At 45.5% G+C, this 14,509-nt stretch overlaps 1 protein-coding gene across 4 annotated transcripts in view; it reads left to right on the top strand.

Annotated features, from left to right (window-relative positions):
* The window catches only part of LOC140385300 (TPR and ankyrin repeat-containing protein 1-like), a 218,146-nt gene that overhangs the window by 183,464 nt on the left and 20,173 nt on the right, over nt 1-14,509 (top strand). For all 4 annotated transcript variants that reach the window (XM_072467321.1, XM_072467320.1, XM_072467322.1 and 1 more), the window contains one exon: nt 13,779-13,935. In XM_072467321.1, the coding sequence (XP_072323422.1) occupies nt 13,779-13,935 (157 nt within the window). The remainder of the gene's footprint in view (nt 1-13,778; nt 13,936-14,509) is intronic.

Raw genomic sequence — 14,509 nt, 5'->3', positions numbered from 1 at the left:
CCTGATCCTGCAGCTGTTTCACAAACATTGTATTGTCCCAATTCCGCACATATGCATTCACCAACACCACCTGCTTCCCTTCTGACACCCCCATTACAATAACATACTGCACGCATCTGCTGTTACCGTCTCCGAACGAAACCAGACCCTTTTATTAACAAGGATTACCATCCCGAGTGGAAAACCTGGCTTACCGAACCTTCAGAAGACACACCTGGTCCCACTTGCCCCTGTGGGTCTCCTGGAGAAACATCACATTGGCGAGGTTCTGTATTCTAAGAGAGCTGAATACCTTTTCATTCTCGCTGGTGAGAGAGAAGCTGGAAAAGCAAGTGCATAGTCTGACCAGAATTTCTGACTTGCTGACACAGAATGTCAGCTCTGATGTGTACCTCAACCATTAAGGACTCGACTACATTGGCCTCCAGCTGGTGTATGGATGTGCTCAGTACATCATGCAGGTCAGTGCTCTGTACCTTGGCAGCTGTAATGATTCCTTCAATCTGCGGTAGTCCGCTGCGCCATCTGTATTTGAGCCACCGTGGCTTTGCATCACGAACCAGCTGCCCAGCCAACTGAGCTAAACAGGACAGCTCGTTCGTGATGCAGAGTGAGGCCAACAACGTGATTACCTGACTGAGGTTATTCATGAAGACCTCGCTTTCTCAACCTTTCCCCTCGCCTGAGGGCCAAATGAAATGTGATAGAGCAGATCAGTGGGGTGTTTCCTCTGCCTAGATTGCTCTGGAGAAGACCTGGTGTATTTGGTAGAGCAGATGTCAAGGTTTGTGATTGTGCAGCATATAGCAGAAAATCTTGTCATCATGGGAGCACAGCACTTATTACCAATTAAACAACAATCAGCTGAGGAAAGGGATGGGAGGAGGTAACTGACATAGTCACTTTCTGGTTGGACTCGCTGTGGTCCATTCGTGTAACTGAAATACTAGCAAATCAACTATAATTCCCCATTCTCAAAAGGCCCAGATTTACTTTCCATCTTTGCAAATCAGACGAGTGGCCACAATGCAAAAATAAAAAAACACCACAAAATAAGTATTTCAAACCAAATTTATTATTGAAATCATACCACGCTGTATACACATGTCTACAAATAATCGTCCTTAATACCTCTCTTCCATGTGTCTTCTCTCCTAGCTTTCCTACACAATGCTATCCCAGTGGTTCCAGCATGGCAAATAAAAAGCTGTTGCCTTTCAGTTGGGGAGATTGCAGATGGCTGATGTGTTGGGTGTTCTGGATCACAAACAGGTCACCAACACTGGAAGTGGTGCAACTCTATTTTATTATCAGGTTAACTATATTAACATACTTGAACTGTGGGTAAATGCAATTCCAGCTTTAACTGTTGACCCTTGCCTAGTCCTAACCAGGTGATGCACTCAGCACATGGTGAATGTCTGTGTTGCAGGCTGTGAGCTCTGTGCTCCGAGCTGGCTGCTACTAGAATGAGCGGGAACTCTCCTGTCCCCTGTCTTTATAGTGCGTGTGCTCTCACTGGTGATTGGCTGCGGTGTTGTGTATGCTGATTGGTCCCACTGCATGTCCATCAGTGTGTGTGTGTCTGCACCATGATATACTGGTGTATATTATGATAATGGCCTTGGAGGATCCCCTTGAGCAGCTCATGGTCTAGAAGGCGTGGCTGGAGACTGCATGGGCAGCGTTCGTCTTGGCTGTCTGGCTGACTGATTGCACAAGGACATTGGCAGAGTGGCAGTGGTGAGAGGATAAATGTTGCCATCCTAAGAAAGAACAGCAGGTTCATGCTCAGTGGAGCTACTGTCACCCCCCCCAGGGGCAGTGCCTCAGCCCTCCTGGTAATCATTTGGAGGGCAGGTTGTTGCTGTGAACTTTGATACCTGCAGCCATGATGGTAGCAAATTGAGCTTGCATGACAACAGGCTGGGCTGGCATGACTTGGATTCTGAGTTTCTTATGCAGAATCCAGATGACTGGCCGGTGCTGCACTAAATCTTTAAGAGGCTGGGCCCACAAGTAATTGTGTGTGTGACCTGTCCCTCTGGCAACCTGGCTCCCATCTCCCCAGCCTAGCTACAGGTCACTGGAGCCTGCTGTCTTGCCATGTGAAGGTCCCGCTTCTAATCTGTCCTCCATGATATACACCGTGCCAGTCTCTGTATTGGCGGCTGAAAGAGAGAGAGCAAATAATGCTGATTCTTCTTCACTTTTTCCTGCTCTTCCTCTCCCAACATTCTCCGACTATGTTGCTGAACCGGAACATCTTTTTTTAAAAAAGCATAATTAAAGGATTGCGGTGAAAGTAGAGGGGGCACCGAGAGGTGCATGCTTGCACCATCTGTAGCTTCTAAATCAGCGGAGATTGTGGCTGTGGGAAATTGGGATGCGAGGAGGAGGAGTAGGCATGAACACATGGCGCTGAGGTCCCAGGTTCCATCCCGGCTCTGGGTCACTGTCCGTGTGGAGTTTGCACACACTCCCTGTGTTTACGTGGGTTTCGTCCCCACAACCCAAAAGATGTGCAGGGTAGGTGGATTGGCCAAACTAAATTGCCCCTTAATTGGAAAAAAATGAATTGGGTACTCTTAAATTTATTTTAAAATGAGCATACTGTCATCTTTGATGGTTTCAGCCTCTCAATTGACTATGGTCTCAGTCATGGCCACTGTAAGGACATGTAGCTGTGCCTGTCCCCTTGTGGTTAGCTGCTGCTGCCTTAGGTAGTGCTCAAGTGAATAGGGGCAATGAGTGTGATGCAATCCATCTGGCTGATGTGGCTGCATTAATCCACCAGCGTGAGATGTGAGTGTGAGACTTGTAGCAGTGCTAAGTGTGTGAGGGTGCGGTGAGGATATGAATGTAAAACATGAGTCACGATTGATTTGAGGTTGTTGGTTAGTGAGTAATGTGGGTGTGGTACGCTGAGTCGCCCGAGGTGGAATTTGGCATTAGAAGATGCAGGCTGAGCATCATTTAGGGGCCAAAATGCTTGGGGGCCGAAAGTGTCTCGGACTCCGGAATGTTTCAAATTTTGGAATTCTTGTAATTTACTATATAATGAGGTAGCTCGTCCAGCAGGAATGGGACCCAAGTCTAAGCACAAAATTCATTTTTATTTTATTTACAGATTCGACAACGCACCACAATTCAGTATGAAACATTTTTAATCAATAAATAATATGTACATTGAACCACAATTAATTCTGCTTAAGTCAAGCAAGGTTTAGGAAATTAAATATGCAATATTTTTAATCAATAAATAATGACTGCTGTAAACAATCTGACACTTTGGCGCCAAAACAGCCCACCTCGGGCTTGTAACCGTACGTGACATTGCCCAGGAACCTTCCCAGATCCACTCGTGGCATCATGTCGGCGCTCGCAAAACAGTTCAGAATTCAGAGCTTTTCGAATTTCAGATAAGGGATGCTCAACCTGTGCTTTCATTGACCTTCAGGTTATGAACCCTTGAACACCACATCGATGTCCGAAACATCTTGTTATTCACGGTCATGACTATTTGGGTCCCTGTAAATATTATCTGGACAGCTTCCTGGCCCCCTGTGGACAGATGATATCTCTGTTCTCCACCTCCTGTACCATGGTTTCCAGTCCATTGTCTAAAAATCTTGGAGCCGGCTCTTTGCCATGTTGTGCCATTCTTCTGTCTTTCAAAGATCATAATCAGTTGTCCAGTGATTTTCACCTCCTTTTGGAATCCCTTCATGAATGAAAAAAATGAAAATCGCTTATTGTCACAAGTAGGCTTCAATGAAGTTACTGTGAAAAGCCTCTAGTCGCCACATTCCGGCCCCTGTTCGGGGAGGCTGGTACGGGAATTGAACCGTGCTGCTGTCCTGCTTGGTCTGCTTTAAAAGCCAGTGATTTAGCCCACTGTGCTAAACCAGCTCCTTCAGTGCAGGAGGAGGCAGGCCATTTGGCCCATCGGGTCTGCACCGATCCACTCCGTGCGATACCCATAACCTAACCTGCACATCCCTGGACTATAAGGGGCAATTTATCATGGCCAATCCACTAACCTGGATATTTTTGGACTGTGGGAGGAAACTCGCGCAGAAACTGGGAGAACGTACAAACTCCACTCAGACGGTTTCCCAAGGCTGGAATTGAACCGGAGTCCCTGGCGCTGTGAGGCTGACTACTGTGCCACCATGCCGCACCAAACGTCAAGTCGCCATCGTCCCAATGACCATAGGCTGCTTTCCCCTTTGATTTAACCTGAGGATCACCACACCTCAGGTGAGGTTGAGAAGGTGGGGCCATGAATAATCTCAGCTGGTAAGGGAATTGAACCCATGCTGCTGGCCTCACTGCCTCAGCATGGGATAACTCTGCATTGCAAACCCATTTTTGGGGCCTGGTCCAATTCTGCAGCCCTCAACTCTTCATAGCCTTCCTTGTCATGTTCTCCTCTGCTGTCTGTGTGTTTGATGTATGTTCCTCTACTTTCAGTATTTCCCTTGTGTCTTTATTCATTCCTGGTGTCTCAATGGTATTTAGTATATTGTTTTTAGCGGAATATGTTTTCCCTGAGCTCTGTTGAACACAACTTTAAAATGTTTCCAGTTGCTGTTATGCTGCATCATTGTTTGCCAGTATTTTCCATTTTATTTTCCCAAGTTCTATTCTCAGCCCTTCAGACTCAGCTTTTTTCTAATCGAAAAACGTGTCGGCCACTCAGCCAATCGGGGCCCAGAGAATTGCAGGGGGGCTGCTGTCAACAGCCCCCGACCGGCATGGCGGGAATCCTGCTGGCGCCCGAAAAACGGTGCCGGAGAATAGGGAAGCAGACGGCGTGGCGAGATTCGCGCCTCCCCCCGGGGGATTCTCCGACCTGGCGCAGGGTCGGAGAATCCCGGCCAATAAGTCAGACGGTCTGGAGGTCGTTGCACTTGGAATGGTTGACTGTGAATCTCTGGTTTCTTTGTCACACTGATAACCTCTGGCTTTTCCATCTTTGCACTAATGGCATGTGTTTGGTTTAACCAGTGTTGACGTAGGAACTAGAGCTGACCAAGTATATGATCAGAAGGTGAAGTGATGCTTTCCTCAACAATGTCTTATTAATATAGGTGTTGTAGGAAGGGTGAAGCCATGGCTTTGTAGGGTTGAACCTGGATTTTCCATCGGCCCCAATTCCATTCTTCCAGCCAGAAACTGGTCTGCATGTCTCCTCCAGATAATGTCATCTCCGGTCTGGACGGTATAAGAGGCAGGTACAGTCTGTGCAAGAATTGTGGCAGGAACCCATTTTCTACCTGTGCAGTAATTCCTAGCCAAAACTCTCGCCCTTGGTGGAAAACTATATGCTTTGCCTTGCTTTCCTGCCGTTCTATTTGCTGTTACTGATGTATGATCTCTTTAGTTTTCTGAGGTTTCAGCAGATTGAACGCGGAACAAAGTTGCCTTTTCATCCTTAGTAATACAGGCAAGGTCTTGGTCATGGAATGTGCAGGATTCCTATTGACTGATAGGACCTTGTTAAGCTGTTTGACCAACGAACCTTGTTCCCTAGTCGCTCTCAAGGTATGTTTCATAGTTTTGATGAAATGATCTGCTGGTCCATTAGTTGCAGGGTGGTACGGTACGAACACAACATGTGAATACTATTCTCTTTTAAGAAACTTCTGAATTCTTGAGAGACAAATTGAGGTCCGTTGTCACTTATCAGTTGTTCAGGGAATCCAAAATGACTAAACACTTCTAGATTCTCCAATAAGGTAGATTTCATCACAGTGATCTCTGGCCATTGGTTTGAGCGTCGAGCTTTACCAAGAACATATATCCTTCAATAGGTTCTGCAAAATCCACATGCACGTGCCAAACCTCTTCAAACCCATTCCCATGTGTTATTGGTCAGGGTTTAGAGAATCCCAAAGTGTATCATGGAGTTCACCTGATCCACAACTTTTAATAATGGATGCTGTTCTTTTAACATCCAAAAACTTAACAAACCTCCAAACAGGAGCACATTAGGGTTTACATTCAAGACTGAAAACATTTATAATTCTTCTGAATTCACCAAATGATTAAGAGATAGTCCTTCATGGCAGAGATCAACAGCAGTGCAGCTCACAGACATACCCAAGCTTTCTCAAACTGAAACTCAAAAAGCAGAAGTATAGCACAGCTCCACCCACACTCTTGACATCACTCCAGTAACATGAGCAGCTCCATTTCTTAAAGGTACATTTCTTAAACACCCATTTCTTAAAGGGTACTCTCACATGACACATGGATCCAGCAGTGCTAAGAGTGGCAGGTTTCTTACCTTCGCACAGGAGGAACATGGTTTGACTTCCTGTTTAATTTCTGCATCCAGGCCACCAGAAACAACTTCTCGCTAATTTCTTCATGTGTACGACCCTGCAATGACCCTCATGTAGCTTCTCTAGCATCCGCTTTCTCAATGGTGGCGGAATAATCACTCTGAGCCCCCATAGGAGATATCCTGATTGCAATGACAGCTTCAATCTCCTGGGGTAGTAAGGTTTCAGGTTAGGTGCTAGTTCCGAAGTTTTCCCTCATAATAGCATATCCATCACTTCTGTCAGTATCGGATCACTCCGAGTGTGCTTTCTCACTTGCCTAAAAGTGTCTGGTGTGTTGCCTACTTGTTCAAAGTAGAAAATATTCCCATGTGAACAGCCTGATGAACTACCTGGCAGTGGTCATCCTGAGAGCCCATCCTCATTGCTGTGTAGACTCACTGTCGGTACAGAATGGGATAATTATGTGCAGACAAAAGCAATGCCCACCATTGCATTCAACTTGGGGCAAGTGCCGGAATTCCCGTGTGTGGCCCAAAATAGGTAGGCAGTGAACGGTGGTCCATCAACAACGTGAACTTTCTCCAGTACAGGGGAATTGATGGAATTTCTTTACACCAAAAATGATCCCTATTGCTTATTTTTCAATCTGAGTATACTTACTTCCAGCTTTTCTCAAGGTTCGTGAAGCAAAAGCAATGGGTCTTTCTTCACCCGATGGCCTGATGTGAGAGACCACCACCCTTACACCAGAAGTGGTGTATCACAAGCTAACTGTGAGGGTAACGCAGGATCAAAGTGCATGAGAACTTCAAATTTAAGTAACGCTTCTTTAGTTTACATGAAAGCATATTTGATCCGACCACTTCCACTTTTCAAGCATACTACATCTCTGCACCAACATTCAGCGGCAGAATGCCCCGACTTTGCACATCAGTAACATGTGTGAATCTCGACATTCTTGGGTGTCATTTCAGTAGCCATTTTGTGTATTTGACCACAGAAACTCAATTGCTGAGCTTCCTTTGCAGTAGCACCATAGAATCAGCAATTTCCATAGATATCTACAGAGTAAAATTACTCCGTTAGCAAACATATCTGTATCGCTCCGCTGCATAGATCACAAACTAATCTGTCCCAAATATGTCATTCAGCACATCTCCGAACACTCAATATTCTGCAAGTCTTTTAAGCACAGGCACAAATTGTGTGATCAACTCCCCCTTTACACACGGTTTCTTTTATGGAATCTAAAACACTTTATAATCAACACCCTCAACATGCCCAGGAAAGTGGGCACCATAATATCTTTGTTCGCGTGCACAAAATAGTCAAAATGCTCAACATGGAGCTCCATGGTTTCACATATTTTCATCCCATGACACCAAAAGCTCCTGCCATTTTTTTTTTTTACTAATGAAGGTTCCCGTATGCACATTTCACAACCACGTTTTCAGCAGCTCCCTCACACAAAAGTCACAACCCGAGCTTCAGCCTCTCATTTATCACATAACAGTGTAATCTGTTCTGCAGACAATTTGTTCCCTGTGGCACGTGTTGCGGCAGGTGAAAAGTTTTCCTTTTTACCTTTGTTTTTCCCCCCAACTTTTCTTAGTAAATTTTTTCTTCCTGGGAGTCCTCATCGCCAATTTTATATGGTGCTTTGGAGGTGCGATACCAGGGAGTATAGAGGTTTAAAACAACAGGGGCGCGATTCTCCGACCCCCCACCGGGTCGGAGAATCGCCGGGGGCTGGCATGAATCCCTCCCCCGCTGTGTCCTGAATTCTCCGCCACCAGAGATTCGTCGGGGGCGCCGCTCAGCGGAAATCACGTCTGTCGGCGGGCCCACCCCCCGGCGATTCTCCGGTCCGCGATGGGCCGAAGTCTCGCCGCTGTCAACCCACGCCAGCCGGCGTGGTTTGAACCACCTTTCGAATGGCGGGACAAGGCGACACGGCGGGCTCCGGGGTCCTTGGGGGGGGGGGGGCGATCTGGCCCCGGGGGGTGCCCCACGGTGGCATGGCCCGCGATCGGGGCCCACTGATCCGCGGGCGGGCTTGTGCCGTAGGGGCACTCTTTTCCTTCCGCCTTCGCCATGGTCTTCACTATGGCGGAGGCGGAAGAGACCCCCTCCACTGCTCATGCGCGGGGATGCCGTGAGCGGCCGCTGACGCTCCCACGCATGCGTCGCACGGCAAAGTCATTTCCACGCCAGCTGGCCAGGTGGAAATCACTCCGGCGCGGGCCTAGCCCCTCAAGGTGAGGGCTCGGCCCCCCAAGATGCGGAGAATTCCACACCTTTGGGGCGGCGCGATGCCGGACTGATTCGTGCCGTTTTTGGCACCGGTCGGTGGACATTGTGCCGATTGCGGAGAATCCCGCCCCAGATCTTTATTTACAGCGTGTGATCTCATGCTGTTCTTCTCTCTGATTCCCACGCTAGGACTTATGATGTCTCTTCCAGTGAATACATTCATACAACAGAGCTCTACTGGATCAAATAAGAATTAATGACAATACATAAATGTCCTTCTCAATTATTACCCTAAACCTAATAATTGTATGGTCTCGCTTGCATAGATGTACCCCTTTCACTTCTCTTATTTGTTCTGGATAATGCCAGACCCAGTAGTGAATCCTCCCTGTTGGGCTACTTACGTAATGGGAGTCCTATACAGATTGTAGGAACGTAAGTCCCTTCTCCCCTTTTACCTTTTTGGCCAATTAATTTTGGGGTAGTTGAAATCCTCCATTATTATTAATTTATGTTTATTATTCATTTCCCTTATTTTTTTACATATTTCATCCTCTACCTCCCTCCCACTATTATCAGGTGGTTTATAGAGTAGGCTGTAAGTGTGATTATTTTTTTTATCACTTGTGTTGAATTTTCTGCTCTTTGTCAACAGCGGAATCATGGCAGGGAGGGAAGCAGGATTTGACAGATTTAAATACGAAATCAGTTTGCCGACATTGGGAAATTAGTTTGGAATCTTGTTCTCCCAACTTTCATGGTGGGCTAAAGGGCAAGGTAAATGTCCCGCTGAGCTATGTGAGGAACCCCATTTGCATCTCATGAACACTCATTAAAAGTCAAACACGCCAGAATCTTGTCCCCCTCCAAATTTAGCAGGAATTTAGAATGTTCTGTTTCATGATGGTACAAAGTAGCGTGCACCTGGTGAGGGAGACTTCTTCCTGGACTTTCATGTCAGTAGTTGCTGCTTTCGCCTTCCTTTTGCACCGTCAATGAGAGATGTTAGCTGCCTGCCTCACACACAGCGCCAAGGTTGGGCGGAGGAGGACTGAGACCGAGCCAGGACTGCTGGGGATGGGTGGCAGCAGAGTGGTGGGTGCTGTTCAAGCATGGAGCCCAGAAGTTGGAGCCTCTGAGGTGACAGCCAGGTGGGCCACCCTCTGCCTGCCCCGTTATAAGATTTGATGCTGCGTAATAAATTTTACAATGCAAGACCTCACATGTTCAGCCATCCCGTCTCCAGCGGAAGTCACTCCGACATTGCTTCAGCCACCTGACTTGGATTCCAGAACAGAAATTTCTGCCCCATGTCTCTATCCATATGGAATCTATTTATATCTTGCTCTTGGCCTCATTAGTGTTTCTACTTCCATTATGATAGATTTAATAAGTACAGCTCCTCCATCTCCTTTTTCTCCACCTTATCTTTTCTAAGTATGTTATACTATTCCAAATATTTTATACATCTGTCATAATCATAGTTTCTGATCTCCTATCACATCTTGGTGGATCTCCACTATACTCTTTTCCCAAATAATACTGGTACCTCGCATCATTCTGCCTTCACAGCTATATTTCCTGACCTTTTGCATCATGCTGGTGGATCTACGCTGAATGTGCTCCCATGTTGTCCTGTGGATGGGAGGGGAGGTGTATACTCCACAACCCTTAACCTGACCAGCAGCTTATTCAATTGTTACGCAAGCATTACTAAAACATTGAAGCTCTGTAGAGAGTTTAGAGTTTATGAAACAATTTTTTATAATTATGCTAATTATCTTTGATAAATCGGCAAAATAAATGTTCTACTCTTACCTCACCACCTAATGCTCGAAGTTTGAATACCCACTACAGTGATCGTGACACCTGCAACGAGAGCAACTCGTTTTGCTCTCAGGGGCTGTTTAGCACAGGGCTAAATCGCTGGCTTTGAAAGCAGACCAAGGCAGGCCAGCAGCATGGTTCAATTCCCGTAACAGCCTCCCCGAACAGGCGCTGGAATGTGGCGACTAGGGGCTTTTCACAGTAACTTCATTGAAGCCTACTTGTGACAATAAGCGATTTTCATTTCAGTTCAACTTATTAAATATTCATTCACCGCATGATTAAAAGTGCATGCAATTCCTTCCCAACTCTGGTATATCTTTAATCATGTTCTTGTTTAATAACATGAGCCACAAGTAACTACAGGCGATTTTGGTCATTGAGTATTTTGCCCATTAATCTGATGTCAGGGTTTTTAACTACTTCAAAATAAATGGAGCAACACTGTTCGGAAAGTAGCTGACCTCTTGTATATACACCCCCCCACCATTTATTTCAGCCCACCGATAAGTGGCTGTGCCTTCAACCGTTGGCACTGAGCTCTGAAATTCCCTCCCGAACCATTTTGCCACCTCTCTCTTTAACAGCTACTTAAAACCTTTCAAGAATTTAACCAGCTGTACCAATGTCTTTTCCTTTGGCTTGGAGTCTGATTTCATGCCTTAGGACCTTTTATGATAAAAAAGGTGCTTCATATGCAGGTAGTTTTTAAAGGCACTTCTCCGATCTCAGTATCTTTGGCTGCACGGTAGCACAGTGGTTAGCACTGTTGCTTCTCAGTGCTAGTGTTACGGGAGAGGCGTTTTCAGAACCCCAAAATGTATTATGGAGTTCAACCAACTTCCCCCTTTAATGTATTTGTTGCTTTTGAAGCTCACGGCTTGTTCTCCAGGCGTGGGATTACAATTATGGACACGTGGGTTTTTAAACACAAAACAATGTTTATTCCATGAACTCAACTTAACCCTGTTAAATAAACATTGGATCTCTTAACACCCCCTTATTTCAAAGATAACCCCGAAAATATTAAAACACTAAATAATCCTTCATTTATTCCTTTCAACATCCAAGAGAGACGTAACACCTTTAAACAGAAACACGTCAGGCTTTACTATTATGAGTTTAAATCACCCAAATGATCCAGAGATAGTCTTTCATGGCAGAGATCACAGCAGATCCAGCTCATTGCAAACACAGACGTCCCCAGCTCTTTTCAAGCTGAAACTAAAAAACTGCAAAATGGCTGATCTAAAACCCAGCTCCACCCGCACTACATAGAACATTACAGCGCAGTACAGGCCCTTCGGCCCTCGATGTTGCACCGACCTGTGAAACCACTCTAAAGCCCATCTACACTATTCCCTTATCGTCCATATGTCTATTCAATGACCATTTGAATACCTTTAGTGTTGGCGAGTCCACTACTGTTGCAGGCAGGGCATTCCACACCCTTACTACTCTCTGCCATCACTGCATTTCTTAAAGGTACATTGTTTAAGCATCCATTTCTTAAAGGCACTCTCACATGACACTAGGAACCCGGGTTCGATTCCCAGCTTGGGTCACTGTCTGTGCGGAATCTGCACGTTCTCCCTCTGTCTGCGTGGGTTTCCTCCTGATGCTCCAGTTTCCTCCCACAAGTCCCCAAAGACGTGCTTGTTGGATGAATTGGACATTCTGAATTCTCCCTCTGTGCACCTGAACAGGTGCCGTAGTGTGGCGACTCGGGGATTTTCACAGTAACTTCATTGCAGTGTTAATGTTTTTCAGTCTCTTTTAGCTACATCTTGCTATCCAGAAGGGTTGAACCTGTGTAGTATAGTATGCTGTGTCTTGAAGAAAGTACCCATCCATGTATGGGACAAAGCATGTTGCAAGTGGGGAGAGGTAAATAGACTGGGAAAGTAACAAGGTGGAACCAGATTAGTTGAAGAATGGCAAATTCGCTGGTTGTAGCAGATTTTACCGAGATAGCTCATCCCATAAGTGCAAGTTCTTGGCCGGGGTGGCGGTAGTGGTGGTGGTGGTGGTGGTGGTTGGGGGTGGGGGGGGCGAGTTCTCTATAGACTGACTGCATCCTTCAAAATTCTGGCTAGTAACACACTCCTTTGCATGTTCTTTTATTGGAAATGGTGCCCTTGTATGACAGCAGGCATTGTGCCTTTGTGCAAATAAATGATGAGTATTTGTGATGTATTTGAGTCTCTCAAATTAGTTTTAAAAGATGTAACTATCAGAAGATGTGTAGCCACCAGGGTTGGCCACTTCCCGACTTAAAATGGAGGTCCGCAAAGACTGCAGGGAAATTCAGCCAACACAGGCAAAAACTAGCAAGTGCAGAAATCCTGTGTATTAGAACTTGCAAAAGCCAAGACAGCACTGAAACTCACAGCCATCTGCATACTAATGAGCGATCCCCGGGAACAATCGAAACATTTAAGGTGAATAAGGTCAAGCCAGACTCCTCGGCGCCAGCAGGAGCCAAGACAAAGGAAGGCCAATGGACACCTAGGGACCACCCAGCGATCAGGGAACAACTCCAGTATTGGAGAAATCGATCCAAGTGATCGGAATGTAGTCCAATCACTTGGAACCAGATGCAGGGTCCGCCCTGAAGGGGCGTGAAGCCCCTGGGGACTATAAAATAGAGTCCCCAAGTTCAAATCGTCCTTCTTGGCAGGGTCACTCAGCAACTCGACTCAACCCTTGAGAGTGAACTGTCTAAGCTGCCGCATCAACCAAGTAAGTCTCCAGTCAACGCTCGCTACGAGATAGGCGCTCCTAGCTACCAGTCCATACCAGCTTTTGAATCCTGCAGACTCAGATCGAACAAAAGGCCATTTGTTCCCCTGACCTGGTGGGCCAATTCCGAAGCTAAGTATAGGCCTTTTAGTGATGGAGAATAGTCTAGAAAGTAGAGTTTATGCATGAGTAGTGATTTACCGTGTATAATAAATGTGTTTTGATTTGAATCTTACTCATTGGTGTGTTGAGTTATTGATCAGTACTTGAACCTTGTGGCGGTATCATAAAGATACTTGGCGACTCTAGAGCAAAGGTTATAGAAACAGAGCAAATTCAGTAAAGACCTAACGGGCAACGAATTAAGAGCCAACCAAAGTTAGCAACAGATGCCAGTTAAATTTCCTTATTTATACCTCCTGTAAATATTGAGCCACTCAGGAATACACCATGGTTCAGGGAGGAAAACTCAACGAACCCGAGTTTCAAATGTTTGACAAACTTTAGTACCTATTTTTAATTTAAACCAGTTGCTAAAATGTTAAATTGCCATTGTCACAGCTGGATAAAAATAATGGCAAATATTTCCTGCATTCATAACCTAAAATGAATGTCAGTGGTCAATTCTCATCAAAATGCTTCTTTATTTCTGTGCAACAGCTGCTCAATTGTGAACTCAAACAATTGTACACTGCCTTTACAAGAGCAAGGGTGAACTTGTGGATCTTTGATGAAAACAAAGGGAAACGTGAACCAGCCTTCAAGTACTTCATCAACAGAGATTTAGTCAGAGTCGTCAAAACCGATGAGAACAAAGGTAGGGAAGTAGAGGGGTAGACAACGCAAATAACACCAAAGCCAAAACTTTTTGCTTGTTTGTAGTGTTGAAACCAATGCAGTCAGCAATACAGGCACCTGAAGACTCTGCTTATTCAACCAAATTTTTAATATTACTTATGAAATTTGGGGGGGGGGGGCAGTGGAGAGAGAGGAAAGCCTTAATCGCATGATTTTGATTGTCATTATTGGGGCATTTTTTATCTGCTTTTCAATCATTCCATATGTCAAATTCTCAGTCATTCTAACTTCAGTTCTCTGAACATGGGTGAACTAAATAAATAACTGCACGGTGCTTTGAAAGTTTTGGATGGTCTTCATAAGGTAAAATGGTCAAAAATGTAAGTTTTTTGGCTCTGTACTGCTTTGTCAACCAGGGTGTTTTCAGATCCTAGAGTGGGACTTGAACATCTACCTCAGACAGACCTATTAAATGAACCGGCTGATTTTATGGCACTTAATGGTAAATTTCTGGCTGTACAGAGAGGAAATGAAGCATTTCATTTTCCTCTTGGGGAGGGGGGGGGGGAAGAAAAGTCAAATGGTGACCATGA

Source organism: Scyliorhinus torazame, chromosome 11, assembly GCF_047496885.1.
Source record: "Scyliorhinus torazame isolate Kashiwa2021f chromosome 11, sScyTor2.1, whole genome shotgun sequence".
Lineage (NCBI taxonomy): Eukaryota > Metazoa > Chordata > Chondrichthyes > Carcharhiniformes > Scyliorhinidae > Scyliorhinus > Scyliorhinus torazame.
This window is presented reverse-complemented; position numbering and strand designations above follow the sequence as displayed.